The sequence below is a fragment of the Lepidochelys olivacea genome, assembly GCF_965140295.1.
Source record: "Lepidochelys olivacea isolate rLepOli2 genome assembly, chromosome: 23".
NCBI classification, from domain to species: domain Eukaryota; kingdom Metazoa; phylum Chordata; order Testudines; family Cheloniidae; genus Lepidochelys; species Lepidochelys olivacea.
The window spans coordinates 11,967,841-11,993,158 of NC_140433.1; the positions used below are offsets into that span (position 1 = coordinate 11,967,841).

Sequence of the window (25,318 nt, forward strand, 5' to 3'; positions counted from 1 at the left end):
GAATGCCTGTCCCATAGCCATGCTGCTGGGAGCAGGGGATTGTGGGTAATTGCCCCTCCCAGGGATCTCCGCTTTCTCAGTGGCTCTGTCAGGAATCAGGAGCAATGGGGGCTTGTGGGTAATTGGCCAATGCAGGGGCATTGTGGGAGCAAGGGGAGCTGAGGATTATGGGTAAATGGCCAATGGGTGGCTGTGCATTGTGGGATAGCTGAGGTGCCCGTGTTGCAGCCGTGGCTGGGACCCCCTGCAGTGGGGCCCTGCTTGTGCCAGTGAAAGGGGGCCCAAGCCAGCAGTGCTTCCATAACCCTCCCGCTCACCCTCAGAGCTTCTCCACATGTCCTGAAGAAGGTGAGTGCTGACAACAGGGTGAGAGGTCCACAAACTCAGTGACACACAAACACACCTAGCGACCCCCCATGCACTGCCCCAGCCACGCAAACACAAGAACACACATACACACCCCTCACTAACACCCTGCTGTGGATTCACACATCCACTAACAGTCACAAACTGGGCAGGGAGGGAACACAGGGGAGTCTGAGATCTGGTTCCCAGGAATGTGATACAGCAGAGGGGAGACGGGTGTCTCAGATCCGGGGGTTCCTGGAAGCCGTGATACAGCAGAGGGGACACAGGGGTGTCTCAGATCTAGGGGTACCCAGCGACTGTGATACAGCACAGGAAGACAGAGGTGTCTCAGATCTGGGGGTTCCTGGGGGCTGTGATACAGCAGAGGGGATGCTGCGATTTCTCAGATCTTGGGTTTCCCAGGAGCTGTGATGCAGGAGAGGGACAAAGGGGTGTCTCAGATCTGTGGGTACCTGAGGTCTATGATACAGCAGAGGAAGACAGGGGTGTTTCAGATCTTGGGGTTCCCAGGAGTTGTGATGCAGCAGAGGGGACAAAGGGGAGTCTCAGATCTGGGGGCACCCGGGGGCTGTGATACAGCAGAGGGAACACAAGGGTGTCTCAGATATGCGGGTTCTTGGGGGCTGTGATACAACAGAGTGGAGGCAGGAGTATCTCAGATCTGGGGGTTCCTAGGGGCTATGATAGAGGGGACACAGGGGTGTCTCATATCTTGGGGTTCCTAGGATTTGTGATGCAGCAGAGGGGATGCAGGGGTGTCTCAGATCTGGGGGTACTCAGGGACTGTAATACAGCAGAGGAAGATGGGGTATCTCAGATCTCGGGGTTCCTGGGGGCTGTGATACAGCAGAGGAAGATGGGGTGTCTCAGATCTGGGAGTTCCCGGGGGCTGTGATACAGTAGAGGAAGATGGGGTATCTCAAATCTCAGGGTTCCTGGGGGCTGTGATACAGCAGAGGAAGATGGGGTGTCTCAGATCTGGGGGTTCCTGGGGGCTGTGATACAGCAGAGGAAGATGGGGTATCTCAGATCTCGGGGTTCCTGGGGGCTGTGATACAGCAGAGGAAGATGGGGTGTCTCAGATCTGGGGGTTCCCGGGGGCTGTGATACAGCAGAGGAAGATGGGGTGTCTCAGATCTGGGGGTTCCCGGGGGCTGTGATACAGCAGAGGAAGATGGGGTATCTCAAATCTCAGGGTTCCTGGGGGCTGTGATACAGCAGAGGAAGATGGGGTGTCTCAGATCTGGGGGTTCCCGGGGGCTGTGATACAGCAGAGGAAGATGGGGTATCTCAGATCTCGGGGTTCCTGGGGGCTGTGATACAGCAGAGGAAGATGGGGTGTCTCAGATCTGGGGGTTCCCGGGGGCTGTGATACAGCAGAGGAAGATGGGGTGTCTCAGATCTGGGGGTTCCCGGGGGCTGTGATACAGCAGAGGAAGATGGGGTATCTCAAATCTGGGGGTTCCCGGGGGCTGTGATACAGCAGAGGAAGATGGGGTGTCTCAGATCTGGGGGTTCCTGGGGGCTGTGATACAGCAGAGGAAGATGGGGTATCTCAGATCTCGGGGTTCCTGGGGGCTGTGATACAGCAGAGGAAGATGGGGTGTCTCAGATCTGGGGGTTCCCGGGGGCTGTGATACAGCAGAGGAAGATGGGGTATCTCAAATCTCAGGGTTCCTGGGGGCTGTGATACAGCAGAGGAAGATGGGGTGTCTCAGATCTGGGGGTTCCCGGGGGCTGTGATACAGCAGAGGAAGATGGGGTGTCTCAGATCTGGGGGTTCCTGGGGGCTGTGATACAGCAGAGGAAGATGGGGTATCTCAAATCTGGGGGTTCCCGGGGGCTGTGATACAGCAGAGGAAGATGGGGTGTCTCAGATCTGGGGGTTCCTGGGGGCTGTGATACAGCAGAGGAAGATGGGGTATCTCAGATCTCGGGGTTCCTGGGGGCTGTGATACAGCAGAGGAAGATGGGGTGTCTCAGATCTGGGGGTTCCCGGGGGCTGTGATACAGCAGAGGAAGATGGGGTATCTCAGATCTCGGGGTTCCTGGGGGCTGTGATACAGCAGAGGAAGATGGGGTGTCTCAGATCTGGGGGTTCCCGGGGGCTGTGATACAGCAGAGGAAGATGGGGTGTCTCAGATCTGGGGGTTCCTGGGGGCTGTGATACAGCAGAGGAAGATGGGGTATCTCAAATCTCAGGGTTCCTGGGGGCTGTGATACAGCAGAGGGAGATGGGATGTCTCAGATCTCGGGGTTCCCAGGGGCTGTGATACAGCAGAGGGGACGCAGGGGTATCTCAGATCTGGGAGTACATGGGAGCACTGTTCCCTCTAAGCTGTGTGCGTGCGTCCTAAACCCCGCGCACACGGCGAAACATTGCACGCACAAACATTTGCACAGAAACACAATTTGCACAGAAGAAATTTTTTGCGCCCACGGCCTGTCAAAAATTAGAGGGAACATTGCTTGGGAGCAATGATAAAGCAGAGTGGACACAGGGGTTCTCAGATTTTGGGGTTCCTAGGAGTTGTGATGCAGCAGAGGGGAGGCAGGGTGTCTCATATTGTCACGGACTCCGAGGTTGTGCCTACTCTTGGCCCGTACGGTCCCTGGGGGGAACCCCCTTCAGTGCGACAGCCCTTCTCGGGGGTCCACTCTCTCTCGGGGGTTAGGCCCCTCCACCTCCTGGAACCGCACCTCTCTGAGCCTTAGCACACCTGTCTCTGCTGTGGGCCCCCTCAGGGAGGCCACTCACTCTGGACCCCCGGGGCCCCCACTCCCAGATAGAATAATGCCTCCCGATCTCTAGCCCGGAGCGACTCTCAGCCAGCGTAAAACAGGAGGGTTTATTGAGCGTCACTCTCAGGGCCTCAGGCCTGGCCTCCATCAGCAGAGCTCATCCAAGTGTCCCCTGCATCCAGGTGGGCTCTGCCTACTCCCTCTCTCCAGCCCAGAGTGCCCCCTGCCCCCCCCCTTCCCAGCTGGGCATCTGATCTCACCGGCCCCAAGCCCCGCCTCTGTCCATTGTCTTCTCTCCAGGTAAACAGGGTCACCTGGGCCCCCTCTCCCCCCTTCTGCCCTCTGGCTGGCCCCCCTCTGGCTGGAATTCACCAGGGTTCTCTCTTCACAGCCCATTGTCCTCCCACTGGCGGGACCGGCTGTGACTCCTGAGCTGGGCCTCCCGGTCACCAGTCACTGGGGTCTCCATTCTCCAGGCCATTGCCTGGGGTCCCAAGTTCCCGAGCGGGTCCCCTGTAACAACAAACTCCCTCTCCCATCACCCCGTTAAACCAGTAAAACCCAGGGAAACTGAGTCCCACCCCCTCTGCATGCAAACCATTGGAAATCAAGGAAAAACCAAGAAAACCCCCCACATCGTCACACTCACATCTGGGGATACCTGGGAGCTGTGATACAGCAGAGGGGATGCAGGGGTGTCTCAGGTCTAGGAGTTCTGGGGGGCAGTGATACAGCAGAGGGAGGCAGGGGAGTCTCAGATCTCAGTGTACCCGGGTGCTGTGGTATAGCAGAAGGAATACCAGGGTTCTCACATCTGGGGGTTTCCAGGAGCTGTGATACAGCAGAGGGAGACAGGGGTGTCTCACGTCTGGGGATACCTGGGGAGTTTGATACAGCAGAGGGGACACAGGGCTGTCTCAAATCTGGGTGTACTCGGGTGCTGTGATACAGCAGAGGGGAGGCAGGGGTGTCTCACATCTGGGGACACCCGGAGGCTTGATAAAGCAGACGGGAGGCACGGGTGTCTCAGGTTTGGGGGGATGTGGGGGATGTGATACAACAGAGAGGACGCAGGGGTGTCTCAGGTCTGGGGGTACCTGGGGGCTGTGATACAGTAGAGGGCAGGCAGGGGTGTCTCAGATCTGGGTGTAACCAGGGCCTGTGATGAAGCGGAGGGGATTCAGGGGTGTCTGAGATCTGGGGGTACCCAGGGGCTGTGATACAGCAGAGGGATGCAGGGGTGTCTCAGATCTGGGGGTACCTAGGGACTGTAGCTCAGAGACCTAACTTAGCTTTTCATTTAACGGTAACTCAAGGACTCCCCAGGCCCGTGGTTTGAGTCTTTATGGTCAAGTTTGAGGCCTATGAGCCTTAGCATAAGGGGCCCAATGGTGACGCAGAGTTTTGGGGTCTTGACAACATTTGGGGGGGGTGGCATCTGTCCCAAATGATACCGGCCAATTGCAGGAACACTGAAACGATACCACGTTGGGCTATTCTAGGAGAAAAACATGTCTCCTGGGGGTGAACCCTTCTCCCAACTCTGAGTCCTACCCGGAAACCCAGCTGCTGCGTTCACAAGGCGACGTGGGGAGCATCCCTTCCGAACTTTGCTAGGCCTTTCCTGGACCCGGAGAAGAGCTCTGGGCAGCGTGAAAGCACATCTCTCTCCCTGTCAGAAGTTGGTCTGGTGAACTATATGGCCAGACCTGCCTTGTCTCTCAAATATCCTGGGACCAACGTGGCTGCAACGGCCCTGTCCAGTAAAATGTTGCAGCCATGGACTATTACGCTGCTGTTTGGTACCTTTCCTTAGATAGACTCACACCCTTTCTTGGGGGGCTGGTGGTAGCAAAACAGATGGGCATCCTACTCCGTCCCTGGCATGGCAGACGAGTCTGATGGTCTGGATCTCCCCCTTACTTGTTGACCTGGGCCGGATGGGTGCTGCGGATATTCATACAAATGCCCATCTCTAATTTACTCACCCTAGTGATGTTGGGGTGTCCTTCTTTGACAGGTTAGTCTATTAGCCATCTTCACTTAAGATCATCGGTATCAATTCCTTGCCAAGGCAAATTTTGCGTGAAGCATCGGATTGCCTGGCTTCACCCACATTGCTGTGACTGGGGCATTTGGTCCACTGGATGGGGGACACCACGTTTTGTGACTGGCGTGTGCAAGACCCTTGGCTCTTGAAAGCTGTTGATCATTGTAGTGGTGGAGATATGGCTGCTGGTTTTGTATCTCTCGGGAGACAGGCCAGTCCTTGCCTACAGACAGCCCCACAACCTGAAGCAAATACTCACCAACAACCACATACCACACAACAGAACCACTAGCCCAGGAACCTATCCTTGCAACAAAGCCCATTGCCAACTGTGCCCACATATCTATTCAGGGGACACCATCACAGGGCCTAATAACATCAGCCACACTATCAGAGGCTCGTTCACCTGCACATCCACCAATGTGATATATGCCATCATGTGCCAGCAATGCCCCTCTGCCATTTACATTGGTCAAACTGGACAGTCTCTACGTAAAAGAATAAATGGACACAAATCAGATGTCAAGAATTATAACATTCATAAACCAGTCGGAGAACACTTCAATCTCTCTGGTCACGCAATCACCGACATGAAAGTCACTATCTTACAACAAAAAAACTTCAAATCCAGACTCCAACGAGAAACTGCTGAATTGGAATTCATTTGCAAATTGGATACTATTAATTTAGGCTTAAATAGAGACTGGGAGTGGCTAAGTCATTATGCAAGGTAGTCTATTTCCCCTTGCTTTTTCCTACCCCCCCCCTCAGACGTTCTGGTTAAACTTGGATTTAAACTTGGAGAGTGGTCAGTTTGGATGAGCTATTGCCAGCAGGAGAGTGAGTTTATGTGTGTGTGTGTGTGTCCCCGGGGGGGGGGGGAGTGAGAAAGCCTGGATCTGTGTTGGAAATGACCCACCTTGATTACCTTGCACATTGTAGGGAGAGTGGTCACTTTGGATAAGCTATTACCAACAGGAGAGTGAGTTTGTGTGTGTATGGGGGTGGGGGTGGGGGTGAGAAAACCTGGATTTGTGCAGGAAATGGCCCACCTTGATTATCATACACATTGTGAAGAGAGTGGTCACTTTGGATGGGCTATTACCAGCAGGAGAGTGAGTTTGTGTGTGTATGGGGGTGGGGGGGTGAGAAAACCTGGATTTGTGCTGGAAATGTCCCACCTTGATTATCATGCACATTGTAGGGAGAGTGGTCACTTTTGATAAGCTATTACCAACAGGAGAGTGAGTTTGTGTGGGGGGGGGGGTGAGAAAACCTGGATTTGTGCAGGAAATGGCCCACCTTGATTATCATACACATTGTGAAGAGAAAAGGAGGACTTGTGGCACCTTAGAGACTAACCAATTTATTAGAGCATAAGCTTTCGAAAGCTTATGCTCTAATAAATTGGTTAGTCTCTAAGGTGCCACAAGTCCTCCTTTTCTTTTTGCGAATACAGACTAACACGGCTGCTACTCTGAAACCTGTCATTGTGAAGAGAGTGGTCACTTTGGATGGGCTATTACCAGCAGGAGAGTGAGTTTGTGTGTGGGGGGCGGAGGGTGAGAAAACCTGGATTTGTGCTGGAAATGGCCCAACCTGATGATCACTTTAGATAAGCTATTACCAGCAGGACAGTGGGGTGGGAGGGGGTATTGTTTCATGGTCTCTGTGTGTATATGATGTCTACTGCAGTTTCCATGGTATGCATCCGATGAAGTGAGCTGTAGCTCACGAAAGCTCATGCTCAAATAAATTGGTTAGTCTCTAAGGTGCCACAAGTACTCCTTTTCTTTTTGGTTTTGTATCTGTTGATCTGGCCGGGTTTGGTGTTGCATTGAGTTGGTGGTTCCTGGTCTGTGGGGAGCTTGCTTCTGCTGATGAGCTTGGAAAGGTTGGTGGGTGGTTGAAAGGCCAGAAGAGGAGGTTCAGAAAAGCCTTCTCAGAATGGGGTCCCCATCAAGTATGGGTTGTAGTTGTGGGGTGTTAGTTTAATAGGCAGCAGGTTTAAAACAAACAAGTATGGGCTGGATGAATGCACTACAAGGTGGGTAGAAAGCTGGCTAGATTGTTGGGCTCAACGGGTAGTGATCAATGGCTCCATATCTAGTTGGCAGCCGGTATCAAGTGGAGTACCCCAAGGGTCGGTCCTGGGGCCGGTTTTGTTCAATATCTTCATAAATGATCTGGAGGATGGTGTGGATTGCACTCTCAGCAAATTTGCGGATGATACTAAACTGGGAGGAGTGGTAGATACGCTGGAGGGGAGGGATAGGATACAGAAGGACCTAGACAAATTGGAGGATTGGGCCAAAAGAAATCTGATGAGGTTCAATAAGGATAAGTGCAGGGTCCTGCACTTAGGACGGAAGAACCCAATGCACAGCTACAGACTAGGGACCGAATGGCTAGGCAGCAGTTCTGCGGAAAAGGACCTAGGGGTGACAGTGGACGAGAAGCTGGATATGAGTCATCAGTGTGCCCTTGTTGCCAAGAAGGCCAATGGCATTTTGGGATGTATAAGTAGGGGCATAGCGAGCAGATCGAGGGACGTGATCGTTCCCCTCTATTCGACATTGGTGAGGCCTCATCTGGAGTACTGTGTCCAGTTTTGGGCCCCACACTACAAGAAGGATGTGGATAAATTGGAGAGAGTCCAGCAAAGGGCAACAAAAATGATTAGGGGTCTGGAACACATGACTTATGAGGAGAGGCTGAGGGAGCTGGGATTGTTTAGCCTGCAGAAGAGAAGAATGAGGGGGGATTTGATAGCTGCTTTCAACTACCTGAAAGGGGGTTCCAAAGAGGATGGCTCTAGACTGTTCTCAATGGTAGCAGATGACAGAACGAGGAGTAATGGTCTCAAGTTGCAGTGGGGGAGGTTTAGATTGGATATTAGGAAAAACTTTTTCACTAAGAGGGTGGTGAAACACTGGAATGCGCTACCTAGGGAGGTGGTAGAATCTCCTTCCTTAGAGGTTTTTAAGGTCAGGCTTGACAAAGCCCTGGCTGGGATGATTTAACTGGGAATTGGTCCTGCTTCGAGCAGGGGGTTGGACTAGATGACCTTCTGGGGTCCCTTCCAACCCTGATATTCTATGATTCTATGATTCTATGTACAACTGTCACGGCTGAGGATGAACTGGCTGTGTTTGGCCACGCATCTGGGGTGGATCTCCGAGGGGCGTCCATTGTCCCGCAAATCTCTGAGGCGGGTGGAGATGATGGAGATTCCACAACCTCCCTGGGCAATTTATCCCGTTGCTTAACCACCCTGACAGTTAGGAAAGTTTTTCCTAATGTCCAACCTAACCCCAACTTGCTGCAATGTAAGCCCATTGCTTCTGGTCCTGTCCTCAGGGGTTAACGAGAATTTTCTCCCTCCTCTTTGTAACATCCCTTTATGAACTTGAAAACTTATCACGTCCTCTCTCAGTCTTCTCTTCTCCAGACTAAACAAACCTGGTTTGTTTTTTTCAATCTTCCCTCACAGGTCACGTTTTCTAGACCTGAATCATTTTTGTTGCTCTTCTCTGGACTTTCTCCAAATCTTTCCTGAAATGTGGCGCCCAGAACAGGACACAATACTCCTGTTGAGGCCTAATCAGCGCAGAGTAGAGCAGAAGAATTACTTCTCGTGTCTTGCTTACAACACTCCTGCCATAAATCTCAGAATGATGTTTGCTTATTTTGCAACAGCGTTAGTGTTGACTCATATCTAGCTTGTGATCCACTTTGACCCCCAGATCCTTTCCGCAGTACTCCTTCTGAAGCCGTCCTTTTCCATTCTTTATGTGTGCCACTGATTGGTCCTTCCTAAGTGGGGCGCTTTGCATTTATCCTGATTGAATTCCATGCTGTTGACTTCAGACCATTTCTCCCGTTGGTGGAGATCATTTTGAATGTGCGTTCACCACTGATGCTAACCTATCTGCCCAACCTTGTATTTAGCTGGGACACGCAGAGTGCCTTTCCCAGACCCAGAGACGAGCTCTCTACAGATGGACAGCTGGTCTCTTTCTCCAACAGAAGTTGGTCCAATAACAGATATTGCCTCGCCCGCCTTCTCTCTGCTCTGTTTTTATGTGGCTTGGAGCGTCTGTGGCTTTACAAATGGTGCACTAAAAATTGCCTTAAGTTTTGCTTTCCCCTCAACATGTCACACTTTGGGGATCCCAGCCTCAATCCCCTTGATTCTGTTGTGCCTGTTGCTGGGACTAGACACTTACAATCGCTCAGCCCTTTAAACTAGTAATTCATTGGAAATCAATAACCACTACAGAATCAGACACCAGGACACAGGGGTGTCTCGGATCTGGGGTTCCCAGGGGCTATAGTATGGCAGAGAGGATGCAGGAGTGTCACAGTGCTGGGGTGCAACGGGGCCCCGATCTCGGTGACTCTGTGTCTGGGCAGCGCCCGGCATGATGGAGCCCCGATCTCGGTGACTCTGTGTCTGGGCAGCGCTCTGGCCATCCCCCCGATCTGCCCCCGCTGGGCTCTGGGGGACAGAGATCTGCCACAGCTCACGACTCCGGAAGCCGGGGCTCTGGGGAAAAGAGCCTGTCCCAGGAGTGGGGATGACGTTATGCTCGTTGGGGTCATGGTGCGATAGCTGCCGACTCCCCCATCTCTCTCTCTCTCTTTCTCTGCAGATTTCTCTCTCGGATTCTTTTATACGGATTGATCCATTTTTTATAACCACAAGAAGGAACCAGCTAACGGGGACCAGACGCCCTGACCTCCCCCGGCAACTCTGCACCGTGTCAAGGCACCCTTCTGCGCCCCCCCCCACCGCCCCCAGTGCCATCTGCTGAGCCCCTCCATTCCCCCTACCCAGGGTTGTCTCACGGGACCCACCGTACCCCCCACCCGGTGCCATCTCCTGGTGCATCTCCCATCTCCCCGTCCCTGTGCCCCCACATACACCCCAGCTGCCCATTTACTTGCATCTTCTGGGGCCCCTCTGTGCCCTCCTCACCTCCCCCAACCCAGGGCTTCTCCCTGCCCCCCCCCATTTGCTCCCCGTCTCCCAGGGTCGTCCCCCCGCACACCATGTACCACCTGCTGACTGTCGTCCTCTGCGCCGCCCTGGAGGCCCTGAGCTGCCGGCCGGCCCTGGCAGTCCTCCAGGCCCCTCGCCCAGCCAACCACAGCCGGGCGCTGCCCAGCCTGCTGGCTCACCTCAAGCGGCTGGCGGGGGGCAACGGCACAGGGGCGGGGGCCTGGGGGGGCCGGGCGGCTGAGACGTGCCAGGGCTACTACGACGTCATGGGCCAGTACGACGCTGCCTTCAACTGCACCACGGGCGGCTACCGCTTCTGCTGCGGCACGTGCCACTACCGCTTCTGCTGCGAGCACCGGGCCATGCGGCTGGAGCAGGGCCGCTGCACCAACGTGGAGACCCCCTTCTGGGCCCACACCCAGGCCAGCAGCACGGCCGGGCCCGGGGGCCGGGGGCCGGGGGGCTCCGAGGCCGCCCGCCAGCAGAGCAACAGCACCGTCTACGTGGTCTGCGGTGTCATCAGCTTCACCCTGGCCGTGGGCCTGGGCATCAAGGTGGCCTTTGGCAAGGCTTCCCGCCGGCCCCAGGGGCGGGAGATCAACATGCCCAGGTGAGGGGGGAGAGTCGGGGGCCACGGGGAAAGGGGGGAGGGGAGGGGAGAGTCGGGGGCCACGGGGAAAGGGGGAAGGGAGAGGAGGGGGAGTTGTGGGGCCATGAGGAAGGGGGAGAGGGGAGTCGGGGGCCACGGGGAAAGGGGGGAGGGGAGGGGAGAGTCGGGGGCCACGGGGAAAGGGGGAGGGGAGAGGAGGGGGAGTTGTGGGGCCATGAGGAAGGGGGAGAGGGGAGTCGGGGGCCACGGGGAAAGGGGGGAGGGGAGGGGAGAGGCAGGGGGACTTGGGGCACCATGAGGAAGGGGGAGAGGGGAGGGGAGAGTCAGGGGCCATGGGGAAAGGGGGAGGGGAGAGGAGGGGGAGTTGGGGCCCAGGGGAAGGAGCCATGATTGGAAGAAGGGAGGGGGTTGGGGAGGGGAGTGTCAGGCGGCCATGGGGAAGGGGGGGAGGGGAGTATCAGAGGTCATGCGGGGATGGGAGTATCGGGTTCATGGGGGAGGGGAGGGGAGAGGCAGGGGGAATTGGGGCCTGGGGGACGGGGCTATGACTGGGACAAGGGAGGGATCGGGGGAGGGGAGTGTCAGGCAGCCATGGGGAAAGGGGGGATGGGAAAGGGGGGGAGTTGGGGGGCAATGAGGAAGGGGAGAGGGGAGGGGAGAGACAGGGGGAGTTGGGGCCCAGGTGAAGGAGCCATGACTGGGAGAAGGGAGGGGGTCGGGGAGGGGAGTGTCAGGCGGCCATGGGGAAAGGGGGGAGGGGAGTATCAGAGGTCATGCCGGGATGGGAATATCAGGGGTTCATGGGGGAGGGGAGGAGAGTGTCTGAGTTCATGGGGGAGGGGAGAGGCAGGGGGAATTGGGGCCCAGGTGAAGGAGCCATGACTGGGAGAAGGGAGGGGGTCAGGGAAGGGAGTGTCAGGCGGCCATGGGGAAAGGGGGGAGGGGAGAGGAGGGGAGTTTGGGGGCAATGAGGAAGGGGAGAGGAGAGGCAGGGGAATTGGGGCCCGGGGGGAGGGGGCCATGACTGGGAGAAGGGAGTGGGTCGGGGAGGGGAGTGTCAGGCGGCCATGGTGGTGGGGGGGAGGGGAGTATCAGAGGTCATGGGGGGATGTGAGTATCAGGGGTTCACGCGGGAGGGGAGGGGAGAGGCAGGGGGAATTGGAGGCCGGGGGAAGGGAGTGTCGGGGGCCATGGGGAAAGGGGGGAGGGGAGTGTCTGGGGTTCATGGGGAAGGGGGGAGTGGAGAGGCAGGGGGAGTTTGGGGTGGGGGGAGGGCGGAAGCAGGGGGGAGTTGGGAGCCAGGGGGAGGGGGCCCTGGCTGGGAGAGAGGAGGAGAGGGGAAGGGATCGGGGGTCAAGGGGAGAGGTGGAGGCCAGAGGGAGGGGTGCAGCTGGGGGGAGAGGTGTGGGGAGTTGGGGGCCATGGGGAGGCGAGAAGGGAGGGGGCACGGGAGTGGGGCTGGGTGTGGGGCATGGCAGTGGGAAGGGGGGCCGGCAGGACAGTGGGGGAGCACCTAGTGGCGAGGCCGGGTGGGGCAGCCCCAGGGTCTGTCTGGGCCCAGAGCCCCCTAGTGGTGAGGCCGGCGGCGCAGGCCAGGGCAGCCCCAGGGGCCGTGCCCCGGCGGGGGGGGGCCGGGTTACCTGTGGGTGTCTGACGGGCGCTCCCCCGCCCCCCGCCCAGGGCTCTTGTCGACATTCTCCGGCACCAGGCTGGGACCAGCTCGCGCGCCGAGCGCAGCAACAGCACCGCCCTCACCTCAGCGTCCCAGGACAACGGCCCAGCCCGGCCCCCGAAGAACCTCTACAACCCCGTCAAGCCCTGCCAGAGCAACCACGGTCGGTACAGCGGCACTAGGGGCCCTGCGCCGCGGGGGGTGCTGGGCTGCGGGGAGCGGGGGGCTTGGTGGGGGGCGCTGGGCTGCGGGGAGCGGGGCAGGGGCTCGGCGGGGGGCACTGGGCTGCAGGGGGCGGGGGCTTGGTGGGGGGGCACTGGGCTGCAGGAAGCGTGGCAGGGGGCTCGGCGGGGGGCACTGGGCTGCAGGGGGCGGGGGGCTCGGCGGGGGGCACTGGGCTGCAGGAAGCGTGGCAGGGGGCTTGGTGGGGGGCGCTGGGCTGCAGGAAGCGTGGCAGGGGCTCGGCGGGGGGCACTGGGCTGCAGGGGGTGGGGGGCTTGGTGGGGAGGCACTGGGCTGCAGGAAGCGGGGCTGGGGGCTTTGTTGGTGGGGGGCACTGGGCTGCAGGGAGTGGGGTGGGGATCTTGGTGGGGGGGCAGGGGTTGCAGGGGGTGGGGCGGGGGCTCAGCGGGGGGCGCTGTGCTGTGGGGAGCAGGGTAGGGGGCTCAGCAGGGGGGGCTGGGCTGCAGGGAGGGGGCTGGGCGCTGTCTCCCCATGGCCGGATGTACTGTGTGTGTGCCCGCATTAGGGGCGTGCACTGGGTGTGTGTCTGGGGTATCCCCCATATCGCTGCCCACCCCTCTCTTGCGCCCCGGCTGCTCCACAACCAGCGGTTTCTCCCCCAAGGACACTGAGCTGAGTTGGGTCGGGGGGGGGTCTGTGCCAGGGGCTAGGACATCCTGGGCGGGGGGGGGGGGCTAGCACTCACTTACCCTGGCGCATCCCATGCCCCACAGGCTGTTAACCCACGGAGTGCATCCCCTGCCCTCCTGCCTCCCACGGGGAACACTGGCCATGCCAAGGGGTGAAACCAGGAGCTGGGGGGGGCGGGATATGCTTGGCTGCATGGCTGTCATCGTCACCCCACCAGCCTGTGCCCCACGATCATCTCCCAGCTGGGCAGGGGGGTGTTTGTCTGAGCACCCCACTGGGAAGCTGGGTATCAGGGCAGATGGACCCATGGGGCTGATCCACAGGGCAGGGAGAGGGGTGGGGGTCAGGGGCTTACTGGCAGGGGAGGCCATGGGGCCCGGTATCGTAGGGCCGGCATTAGGGGGTTAGATCTGGGGATGACAAGGGAGGGGTGGATTAGTCAGCTCCAGAGTCAGTTCAGCCCCTCCCCGACACTCAACCTTCCCCCATCACCAAGGGGCCCCCTTTCCCGATGGAGCCCCCCCTGTGGGGAAAGGGGGGCGCATTGTCCATGGATTGGTCAGCCCGCCCTCTTCCCTCCGCCAGGGCCCCCCGGGGGGCAGCTTGCTGAGACTGAACAAACTCATGTCACACCCGGGGCGGTTAAACAGGCCTGCGCCTGGCTTGTTTGGGATTGGCGTCCCCTGGAGGGGAAAGGCCCCGGGCCCCATTCCCTGCCCCCCACCCCCCGGCAAATCTTTGGGCAATGGTACTTTGGAGCCGGTGATTTCTGGGCCCAGGCATTACGGCGCAGGGTATGGTGGGAGATCGCGGTTTGCCATGGCAACCGGTGCTAGCTGTCGTGGGGTGTCTGTGGCTGAGCATTCATGGCAGGGCTGGGGGGGGTGCGGTGGCTGAGTCATTCCCCCCCCCAGGGGATCCGAAAACCTCCTTGAGGCATGTTCTGTTAAAGGGGGATTACGAGGTCTTGGGGGAGGGGATCTAAAGCAGGGGGTGGGGGAAGCAGAGAAATTGGAGAGGGGTCCCAGCAGCTGGGGGGGCAGCAGTGGAGTGCAGGGCTGAGGGTGGACTGGGGAGGGGTCCCAGCAGCTGGGGTGGCGAGGGGCGTGCAGGACAGAGGGTGGATTGGGGTGGGGTCCCAGCAGCTGGGGTGGTGAAGGGATTGTAGGCTGGGGGGGTGGATTGGGGAGGGGTCCCAGAAACTGTGGGGGGCGGCAGAGGAGTGCAGGCCGTAGGGGCGGATTGGGGAGGGGTCCCAACAGCCGGGGCGGCAGCAGGGCAGTGCAGGCTGGGGGGTGGATTGGGGAGGGGTCCTAGCAGCTGGGGAGCAGCAGGGGAGTGCGGGCTGGGGGGTGGATTGGGGAGGGGTCTCAGCAGCTGGGGGGTGTGCAAGGGAAGTGTAGGCCAGGGGGGGTGGATTGGGGAGGGGTCCTAGCTGCTGGGGGAGTGCAGTCAGGGGGGCGGATTGGGGAAGGGTCCCATCCCCTTGGGGAGAGAGGGGAGTGCAGTCGGGGGGGGTTGGATTAGGGAGGGGTCCCAGCAGCTGGGGGTCATGGCCAGCAGGACATTAGCTAGCGGGGGTCAGTGTGGGCTGTCAGTTTAACTCTATCCTGCTGCCCCACATCGCCTCCTGTGGGGTGCAGGATCCCACTTCGCTCGCAGGCCCAAGCGGGCACTTTGTGCTGCCATGACACAGTGGCTGCACCCCAGAAGTGGCTGCTTTTGGGAGGGATGTGGCCCTCGTTCTGCTTGGCATGGTCGGTGCCTTTACGGGGGCTGCGTATTTCCGTCCATCGGGAGGGGGACGGAGACACCCCTGGTCGTCATGAACTGAGCTACTTTTCTAGCGCCCGTCACCATAGCGTCTGGGCTCCTCCCGCTCTTCTCCTGACACACCCAGGGAGGCAGGGCTGTCGTCTCCATTGTGCAGAGGGGGAAACTGAGGCAGGGAGCTACTATAGAACCTGGGCTGGGTCCCTGCAGCTGGGACTTCAGAGGCTGCAGCTCCGTGCGCGGCGCAGGCCCGGGGATGAGAACTGATCCCTGTTCATGGGGGGTGGATTCATTTTCCAGGGTAGGCTCCAGGGTCTCATTAGTGGGGGACCACGTGGGTGTTCTGGGGGCACTGGAGGGCACTCGACCCCATCACCCGCACCTAGGAATTGGGGCCCATTGAATATTCTTTGGGGGGCAAATTTCCCATTTGCGGCCCCCTGCCTGTAATGCTGGCCCTGAGCCTTCCCTACCATTCTACACTCCCCTCCCCGAGCCAGGAGAGAACCCAGGAGTCCTGGCTCCCAGCCCCCCTTGCTGTAATCACTAGACCCCACTCACCTCCTAGAGCTGGGGAGAGAACCCAGGCATCTGCTGGGGTGCACCCTGGTACTTGGGCAGCTTTAGGCGGGCCCAGGGAGACACCCAGTGGCTGTTTGGAGAATGGCAGGTTTCTTCATTACACTGCTCCAGAGAGTATCCATCCCTCCCTCCCTCCCTCCCCTGCAACCCACATCCCCCGATCCCTCCAACCATCCCTCCCCTGCACCCCCACATCCCCCGATCCCTCCAACCATCCCTCCCCTGCACCCCCACATCCCCCGATCCCTCCATCCATTCGTCCCCTGCACCCCCACATCCCCCAATCCCTCTGTCCATCCCTTCCCTGCACCCCCACATCCCCAATCCCTCCCTCCATCCCTCCCCTGCACCCCACCCACATCCCTCCATCCCCACCTCTGCACACCCATATTCACTAATCTCTCCATCCATCCCTCCCCTGCACCCCCACATCCCCCTGATCCCTCTGTCCATCCCTCCCCTGCACCCCCACATCCCTGATCCCTCCATCCCCACCTCTGCACACCCATATTCACTAATCTCTCCATCCATCCCTCCCCTGCACCCCCACATCCCCCTGATCCCTCTGTCCATCCCTCCCCTGGACCCCCACATCCCTCCATCCCCACCTCTGCACACCCATATTCACTAATCTCTCCATCCATCCCTCCCCTGCACCCCCACATCCCCCTGATCCCTCTGTCCATCCCTCCCCTGCACCCCCACATCCCCGATCCCTCCCTCCATCCCTCCCCTGCACCCCCACCTACATCCCTCCATCCCCACCCCTGCACACCCATATTCACTAATTTCTCCATCCATCCCTCCCCTGCACCCCACATTGCCCCAATCCCTCCCTCCATTATTCCCTTGCACCCCTACCCCGATCCCTCCATCCCTCCCCTGCACCCCCATATTCCCGCTCACCCCAGAGGTATCTGCCCTCACACATTACCTTTAAGGGTTTGGAGTTTTTTTGTCCCCAGACAAAAAATACATCAGGCAGACCCAGAGGTGTCTGAGCTCATACATTACCTTCAAGGGGCGTGGATGTTTGTCCCCAGACAGAAAATAACATCAGTCAGACCCGGCAGTCTGACCTTGCACCTTACCTTTAAGGGGCTGAGGTTTTTTTGGTCACCAGACAGAAAAGACCATCAAGCGGACCCTGGGCCAGAAGTGGCTGACCTTGCACCTTACCTTTAACGGGCTGGGGTTGTTTTTTTTTGTCCCCAGACCGAAAATACCATCAGGCGGACCCAGAAGTGTCTGACCTTGCCCATTACCTTTAAGGGGCCACTTTTTTTGTCCCCAGAGAGAAAATATCATGAGGCGGACCCAGAACTGTCTTACCTTGAACCTTACCTTTAATGGGCTGGAGGGGTTTTTTTGTTTAGTTTTGTGTCCCCCAGACAGAAAATACCATCAGGCGGACCCAGAAGTGTCTGACCTTGCACCTTACCTTTAAGGGGCCATGTTTTTTTTGTCCCCAGACAGAAATAGCACCAGATGGACCCAGAAATCTCTGACCTTGCACCTTACCTTTAAGGGGCTGGGGTTTTTTTGTTGTTTTTTGTTGTCCCCAGAAGGAAAATAGCACCAGGGGGCCCGGGCCCGGGTTCACAATGGCGCCAGTGGTGCCCTGGAGCCGGGCCCAGGCTCAGAAGGGGCCCTGGCCTGCTCCACTTGCTCTGCGCCCCGGGACCCCGCCAGCCCCCTGGCCCCAGCCGCCAGATCCCCTCTGCCCCCCGGCCGGACCCCAGTGCACCCCCGGCCCCGGGCAGTCTCTGCTTCCTCCCCACCACCTGGGGGGCCCCCTGTCCCCCCCCCGGCGCTGAGCCACCCGGGACTGGGGCAGGAGCCCCGCCAGTCTCAGCCAGTTGATGGGGGTGCAGTGTGGGGCGCTTGGCTGGGCCCCTCCAGGCAAGTGGGTCCTGAGGGAGCCTGGCCGGGGCAGGCCCTGGCCTGGCTGATCGCGCCACTCCCGAGGGGCCGGAGCGATTCCCGGCCCCGGGACCAGCCCTGGCTGCGCTGCCGGCTCAGCCCAGCAGACAGTCGCCTCCCAGCAGGGCCGGTGACTGCGGCCGGGAGCCAGGGCGTGGGGGAAGGGGTCTGGGGGGTGCTGGGCTGCACGGGGGCGGGGTAGATGTGTGTGTTGGGGCACATGGGAGTGGGGGCTCTGTGGGGGGTGCTGGGCAGTTGTGGTGGGGCGGTGGGCAGGGGGGGTGTTGTGCAGGGTGCTGTGCATTTGTGGGTGGGTCTGGGGGCGGTACTGGGCATAGTGGGTCGGGGGGGGCTCTGGCCATAGGGAGCTGGGGGGTGCTGGGCAGGGCGGGGAGGGGCTGTGTGGCGTGACATGGGCCCGCCCCTCCGAGGGGAAGGGGCAGGCCGGCAGCACATGGCCGGGCAGCCGGTTTGTAAATAGTGCCCTGCACTGGGCTGGGCGGAGGGGGGCCGGCCCCTCGCTCGGGGGGCTGACGTCCCCGCGCCACGCTCCACTGCCCCCCCGGGGGCCCACAAAAGGTTAATCCGGCCCTGGGGGGACCCAGAGGTGTCTGACCTCGCACATTACCTTTAAGGGGCTGGGTTTTGCTGGTGGGGTTTGGGGTTTTTTGCCCCCAGACGACTAACCCGGCTTTGCCTTGCAGACAACATGCACCACAACTATGTGCACCTCAGCGTGAGCAGCCCGAAGCACCACGCCGCCACGCTGGGTAGGTGGCGCGGGGGGCGGCCGGCCCAGCTCTGGGCCCCAGGGCCGGGGGAGGGGGCCCCGTTTTCTCACCCGAACTGTCCCAGGGAATCCGAATCCTCCAGCCGGGAAACGGGGGGTAGAGGGGAGGGAGATAAAATGGCTCCGAGTGTTAATCTCTATCTTCACCCCTCCTCCAACCCCCTCTCCCTGGCCCGCTCCCTCCTGACCCCTCTCCCCACACTCCCTCTTCCCCTCCCCCTTCTCCCCCATCTCTTTCTGCCCACCCCAGACTGGCGAGTGCATCACACCCCAACGTCGGGCCTGAAGTACAACTCGCTCACCTGCTCCCGCTCCTTCCACAACCTCTCGCACCTGCCCCCGTCCTACGAGTCGGCCATCAAGTCGGAGCTCAGCCGCTACTCCTCGCTCAAGAGGCTGGGTGAGCCAGGGGCCCTGCCACTGGGGGGTGCTCACAGCCCGACCCCACCACTTCCACCAACCCCTGGGGACTTGCCCCGGGGGCCAGAGCTGGCCTGGGGAAGAATGGGGCCCAAGGCCTTTTCCCTCTAGGGGGCGCCAACTACCATGTGGCCCCAGGGCAGGGACAGGCTGGCTCAGGGGGGTAGGGAATGGGGCCCAGGGCCTTTCCCCTTTAGGGGGGGGCCATCGGTTCCCAGGACTGACTGGCAGCCTGCGGGGGAAATGAATTCGTTCACAGTGGCCCCGTCCGGCCATGGAGCCTGTGAACATGCAAAGGAGAGTTGGTCACATTGTCCATTATCTCCCATCCCCCTGACCCGTCCCTCCTGCCTTTGCCCCTCCCATCCCCCCCCTCCCCTCCTGCCTTTGCCCCTCCCATCCCCCCCCCCCCCGCTGCCTTTGTCCCACCCCCCAGCGGAGAAGGACATGGATGAGCTGTACCTGAAGCGGCGGCACCTGGCCGAGCTGACGCGGGGCACGCTGCCCCTGCACGCCATGAAGATGAACTACGAGCGCTACGGGGAGGCGGCCCAGCACCCGCGGCGGGTGATGTCCCAGGAGCACATCCTCTCGGACGGCTACCGCCCCTCCCCCTACGACTGCACCGGCCCCCGGGAGCGGGTCGTCTCCCACGAGCGGCTGCTCTCCCGCGAGGTCCTGCACTCCCAGGAGCCTCTGCTCTCGCCCGAGCGCCTGCACCAGGGCACGGGACCCTTCCAGGAGCTGCGCCTGGGCCACCAGAAGGCCCTGTCCCAGACCAACATCTGTGCCGCTGGCACCCCGCTGCTCGAACGCCACCAGGGGCACAAGATGAACTCCCACCCGTCCTCCGCCAACTCGGCCCAAGCTGCCTGGGAGGTGGGCAGCAACCACACGGCCAACCGGCGCCAGGGCTTCGGCTCCCGCCGCCAAAGCACCATCGAGCAGCTGCAGTTCATCCCCGGGCACCACCCCAGCCAGCACCTCCGCACCGGGAGCAAGAACGAGGTCACCGTGTGAGGGCCCGGCTCAGGTGGACTCCACTTTCCAAGGCCACAGCTCTCTTCCTCCTCCTCCTCCGCGTCCTCCCCCCCCGTCCTTCCCGTCTTCTTTCTTGGACCGGGCGGCCTGCTTCAAGGCCTTTGCCGGGCTTTGGTGGCATCCGCCTTTGATGACCTCAGCGCCATGAGTCCTGTCAACTTTTGATGATGTCAGGGTTAGGTTGAACCCATCCACGCTGGATGACGTCAGCCCCTGGGGCCCTGTCGACATTGGGTGACATCGAGGTTGCCTTGTCTCCGTCCATGTTAGATGATGTCCACAACTGGTGACATCACTGCTGTGGGCCCTCTTGACTTGTGATGATGTTAAGATTGCCTTGGGCCCGTCCGTGTTGGGTGACCTCAGCGCCACAGGCCTTGTCAACTTTTGATGATGTCAAGGTCGCTTTGAAGCCATCCACGCTGGATGACGTCAGCCCCTTGGAGCCTGTTGAGATTGGGTAATGTCAAGATTGCCTTGTCTCCATCCATGTTAGATGATGTCAGTGCCCTGGGCTCCATCGACTTTTGATGTCAAGATTGTGTTGAGCCTCTCCATGACTGATGACATCAGTGCTCGGGGCCCTCTCAACTTTTGTTGATGTCAGGATTGCCTGGGGCCCATCCACATTGGGTGACATCAGCACCATGGGCCCTGTCAACATCTGATATCAAAGTGGTGTTGGGCCTGTCCCCGTTGGATGACATCAGCACCATGGGCCTTGCTGACATTTGATGATGGCAAGATTGTGTTGGACCCATCCACGTTCGATGATGTCAAATTGCATTTGGCCTGTCCACCGACATCAGCGCTGTGGGCCCTGTTGATGGTTGATGATGTCAGGACAGTCAGGCCTGTCCATATAGGATTGCGTCAGTGCTGTGGTTGTGTCAACATTTGATTCCATCAGGACCAGCTGTCCTGTTGACTTTTGATGATGATGTCAGCACTGGCCATCTTTGATGACATCTGCACTGTGGCCCTTGTCTATGTGTCATGATGTCAGTACCACCAAGCCCGTCAACCTGTGATGATGTAAACACTGTGGGTCAACCTTTGATGATGCCAAGAGGGCTCTCAACCTCTGCTGTCAATACCGTCTCCATCTCATGACATCAACACTGTGGACCTCGTTGTCGGTGATTGATAACATGAGTGCTGTGGGCCTTGTTGACGTCTGATGACATCATCGCCGTTTCATGGTCTCAACACTGTGGACCTCATTGACCGTGGATGACACCAGTGTCCTGGGCGTCAGCCTGCTGGTTTTGACATCAGTCCAGTGGCTCCGTCGCCGATTGACGATGCCTGTTCACTGGGCGTTGTCACTGATGATGTCACAGCAGTTGGCCTGGTCAATAGTTGAGGAGATCAAGCACTGCCAGGCCATCATCAACCCTTGATTATGTCAGCACTGCAGACTTTGTTGGTGATGGATGATGTCAAGATCATCAGGGTCTGTTGACCTTTAATGTCGGCCCTGTTGATATTCAGTGATGTCAACTCTGTGGACCTGGTTCCTTTTTTTGATGACATCAGCACTGTGGGCTTTGTCTATCTTTGATTATGTCAGTGCTGTGGGCCCAGTCCACTTGTTGATGATGTCACCGCTGTGGACCCAATCCCCTTTTTTATGACATCACAGCTGTGGACCTGGCCCGCTTTTTGATGCTATCGCCGCTTTTGAGACTCAGCCCGTCCCATGATGTCATGCCCGCCGGCCCCGTCCATTCAATGAGGACGCCATGGTGCCTTCCGATGACATCAATGCTCCCCTCCAGCAGGCCAGATGCCCCCTGGCGCCAGGGTGGGAGCAAGCGGCCCCCTCTCCCCGGATCTCATGGCCGGTGCTGAGAGCTCATCAGGTGGGCCATGGTATGGCCAAACCTCCACTTCCATCCCATCCCACCGCTGAACCCCATGTACATATCTTTATATAGTGTTCTCTGGTATCTCTCTTCCAGTGCTTCGGCTCTTTGGATTTCCAGCCCACTCCACTGCCATGGGGCGGGGGAGCACGAGCCCCCACCCCTCCAGCACACGTGAATGTAGTTTGAACAGCCTCAGCTCTTTCAAACCCCGCCCCTCTCTCCCCAAGATCGTGGGTCACCCCCACGCCATGGGGGGGGGGGGTAACTGGGTCTTCGTATCATGCCTTTTTCTTTATTTCTCTTCCGTTTCTTCGCGGGCCGCTTGCTAGGCCCTGGGATCTTCGATCTCATCACCCAGTAGAGTTCTGACGGGTCTCAGCCTCAAACCTTTTCATCCCTTCGTCCCCCTCTGCGCTCAGACCCCGACCATCCAGCGCCAAAACATGCTCCTCTTCTGCACTGCGGTATGCCTAGGGGGCATGGCCGGCTGCTACGGATACAGAGGCGCTGAGATGGGGTCCTGCCGCGCTGGGCGCTGCACAGATATCGTCACTGAGAGCGGAGTCGCATCAGGCCAGGTGCTGCCCCATCACACCGGGTACTGCCCAGACAAAGAATCACTGAGATCGGGGCCCCGTCGCGCCGGGCACTGCCCAGATACATACTATCTGTGTCTTCCCCACAGAGCTCTCCATCTAAATGTATCAAAATCAGCTGGAACCCAGGCTAGCCCACAGGGCTCCCTCTCCCCTTTGTGGCTGTACCATGGATAGTGGTTTATAGGCCACGTACCATTGGAGCTCTTTAGCCCAGGTGTAACACAATCCTATTCTTCCCCAAGGCATTAGAAACTCCCGAGGGCCTTGGCATGGCTTCTGGTACAGACCGTCCAGCCTTAAATAAAACCCCTCTCTTCACATTGGCTCCTGACCTCAGGGGACTCTCTGCAACCCGGGCAGGCAGTAGCTTAAACACCAATACAAGGAGTGGCTTTATTGCCATATGGTTAGCCTGCGGAACTCCCCACCACTGTATGTTGCTGTGGCCAAAAGCTTAGGTGCCTACAAAGGATCAGCTTCTCTAGGGGTCACTGTGACTCATGGCAATTCAGCCGGGCCCTCTGTCGCCAATCTCTTCAGCTGGGGTTATAAATCAAGAGCTGAAATAATTTAAAGCCAACCCCCTGGGTGGGTTAGTCTATTTGCCCCCCAGGGGATGTCTTGTCCCTTTCTCTGAAGCAAGTCTGTAGGGACCACTGGTGGAGACCCGGTTACCGGGCTAGATGGGCCTGCCCACTTGTCAGTTCTTAGACTCCTGTGATTTTTGCAGGGGGTGCTTCAGTGTTTGGGGTGCCCGTCTCAAGCGGCTGATTGTGAGAGAGGCGGGCGCTCAGTGCTGCCAGGTGATTGGGAATGCCTTGATGGCATCCAGAAATCACAGGAACAGAGGAAATTGACTGGAGCTGATTAATGGGCCCATCTAGCCCATCCTGTCTCTGACTGTGATCAGTACCGGATGCTTCAGGGGAAGGTGGTTAAAGCAGAAGGTTTGGGGACTCAGGACTCCTGGGGTCTATCCCTGGGGAGGGGAGCGAATTAGTGGTTAGAGCAGGGGAAGAGGGTCAGGTGTCAGGACTCCTGGGTTCCATGCCCCCTAAGACCGGTTGGATATCCCTTCCCACATTATGTTCCCGCTGGAGAGTCCTGTTCTCCATAGAGTCTGGGGCCTGTTGGGAGCGCTGGGATTGCCTAGTCTATCCCCCAGCGTAACGCAGGCTGGACCTGTCCTCTCCCCTTTTGAACCACCCTAAATTCTTGTTTTCAACAACCCCCTGCCACGGTGAGTTCCCCAGGCTCATTCCATATCATGTGGAAAAAAGCATTGCCTTTAACTCCCCTTGTCCTTTTAGCCAATCTCTCATGCTCCCCTCCCTGCCTTCCCCCTTTCAAAACACCACCCTGCCCTCGGCAGTTAACCCTTTGGACACTCTGAATTCAGAGGCCGCTCCCTTTAAGGGTCAGGCTGCAGGACATACCAGGCAAGGGGGGTTTAGGATTTGGTTTTTTAGGGCCCCCTTTTGAGGGGTGATTTTCTCTCCCCCCATCCCCCTGCCTGATCATCCAGGGGTGGCAAAGCTATAAGCTTACCCTTCCGGACGGGGAGCCCCAGCCTCCAACCTTCCCCTCCCCCAGCTAGATTTCTGCCCCTCTGCTCCCTTCTCAGGATCTTTGGATGAGGTCAGCTGGGCTCTGCCCCCTTGACTTCACTGGTGCCATAGGGCAGAGAATAGCCGTGGCGCAGGACGCCCCGGCCTTGACCCACAGCTGCCCCCAAAGGGCTCCAGGGGACAGGGAATAGCCACAACTCAGGGCACCCCTGCCATGCCCCCGATCTGCCCCCATGGGCCCTGGGGGGCAAGGAATAGCTATAGTGTCAGGGGCCCCAATCTGCCCTCTACTGCCCGGTGTGGGTGCAGCACCCTCATCCTGGCTGGGGCAGAGCACCCAGGGGCCCAAGCGTCTGGGGGAGAAGCTCGTGGGTTTTCTGCCCCACAACACTGGCGACGGCAGCACAAGCCATTCCCCCCACCTCCCCACTACGTCGTGCCCCCGGGATCTGTGGGGGACCCCCTCCACCCCCCCATTCCTTCCCAAGCCCCCTTCGTCCCCCTCCCCAGACATCCCCTCCTCCGCTGAACTCGAATCAAGGGCTAATGTTTCCTCTTCCTCCCCTCCTTGCCCCAGGGGTATTTTCGTGTTGGGAGGGGCAGGTCGGGGGGGGGCAGGGTTTTGTTGCTGTTGTTGTTTTTTGGAAGTATCTCAATGCAAAACTTTCCCCTGATGGGGGGGACCCCAGGCTTTGGGGGGCAGAGGGAGCCGAGCCATTGGCCCCATTCACCCTGCCCTTTGCCCCTCAACTCGAGCCACCACCACCCCCCAAATAATCCCAGGGATTTTGGATCTTCCCAGTCAGCTCAAACCCAAGATGGGTTTGGGAGGGGACCGGTTTGGGAGACCGCTGTGGGCCTCCCTTGTGTGGCCCTCCTGGGTCGGGGAGGGCGGGGGGGTGTCAATGCGTCCTCCGCCTCGGTCCCATGCCTCCAAGCATAAGCCATAGTTGACCTGGAGCAGGTTGGGTCCCCGGATGAACAGCCATTCGGCCAGGACGGGACCTGGAACCCGCCCTGTGGGGGTCCGTGTTAGAGGAAAGGTGCTGAGATGTGGGGGGACTGGCTGGGGGGGATCCCTAGTCACCCCACGTCACTGGGAGCAGGGCGGGAGGGCGGTCATGGCATCCTCAGGGATTGTACAGACCAGAGTGAGCACGAGGATGGGGGCAGTATGTGTAGGGGGTGGGGGCATGGCGGGAGGTATGAGGGGAGCGTGGGGGGAGGTGGGAGTTTGGTGGAAGAAATGGGGGGATGGCAGAGGTGGGGAGGTTCAGTAGGAAGTGGTGGGATTGGCAGGAGGAATGTTGGGGGACAGCGGAGATGTGTGAGGAATGTGGGGGGATGGCAGGAGGTTTTGGGGGATGGTGGGAGGTCTGGGGGGATGACAGAAGTGGGGGGTTGGCAGGAGGAATGTGGGGGACAGCAGA

The 25,318-nt window shown here is 59.1% G+C and overlaps 1 protein-coding gene and 1 pseudogene across 2 annotated transcripts in view; both read left to right on the plus strand.

The window, feature by feature from the left end:
- Positions 1-25,318, plus strand: part of LOC311511978 (leukocyte immunoglobulin-like receptor subfamily A member 2) — an 873,498-nt pseudogene that overhangs the window by 695,699 nt on the left and 152,481 nt on the right. The window lies entirely within an intron of this gene.
- On the plus strand, positions 10,178-25,036 carry SHISA7 (shisa family member 7). Its single transcript, XM_084613005.1, has 5 exons — positions 10,178-10,776; positions 12,457-12,611; positions 18,304-18,369; positions 18,640-18,789; positions 19,246-25,036. The coding sequence occupies exons 1-5, from the start codon at positions 10,217-10,219 to the stop codon at positions 19,827-19,829; spliced, it is 1,515 nt and encodes a 504-aa protein (XP_084469131.1). The 5' UTR covers positions 10,178-10,216; the 3' UTR covers positions 19,830-25,036.

Bases quoted from the DNA above. Each gene is read 5' to 3' on its own strand.
- SHISA7 (XM_084613005.1), top strand. From the start codon at position 10,217: ATGTACCACCTGCTGACTGTCGTCCTCTGCGCCGCCCTGGAGGCCCTG. The intron at 18,370-18,639 runs GTAGGTGGCGCG...TGCCCACCCCAG, and splicing joins GCACCACGCCGCCACGCTGG to ACTGGCGAGTGCATCACACC. The intron at 18,790-19,245 runs GTGAGCCAGGGG...CCCACCCCCCAG, and splicing joins CTCCTCGCTCAAGAGGCTGG to CGGAGAAGGACATGGATGAG.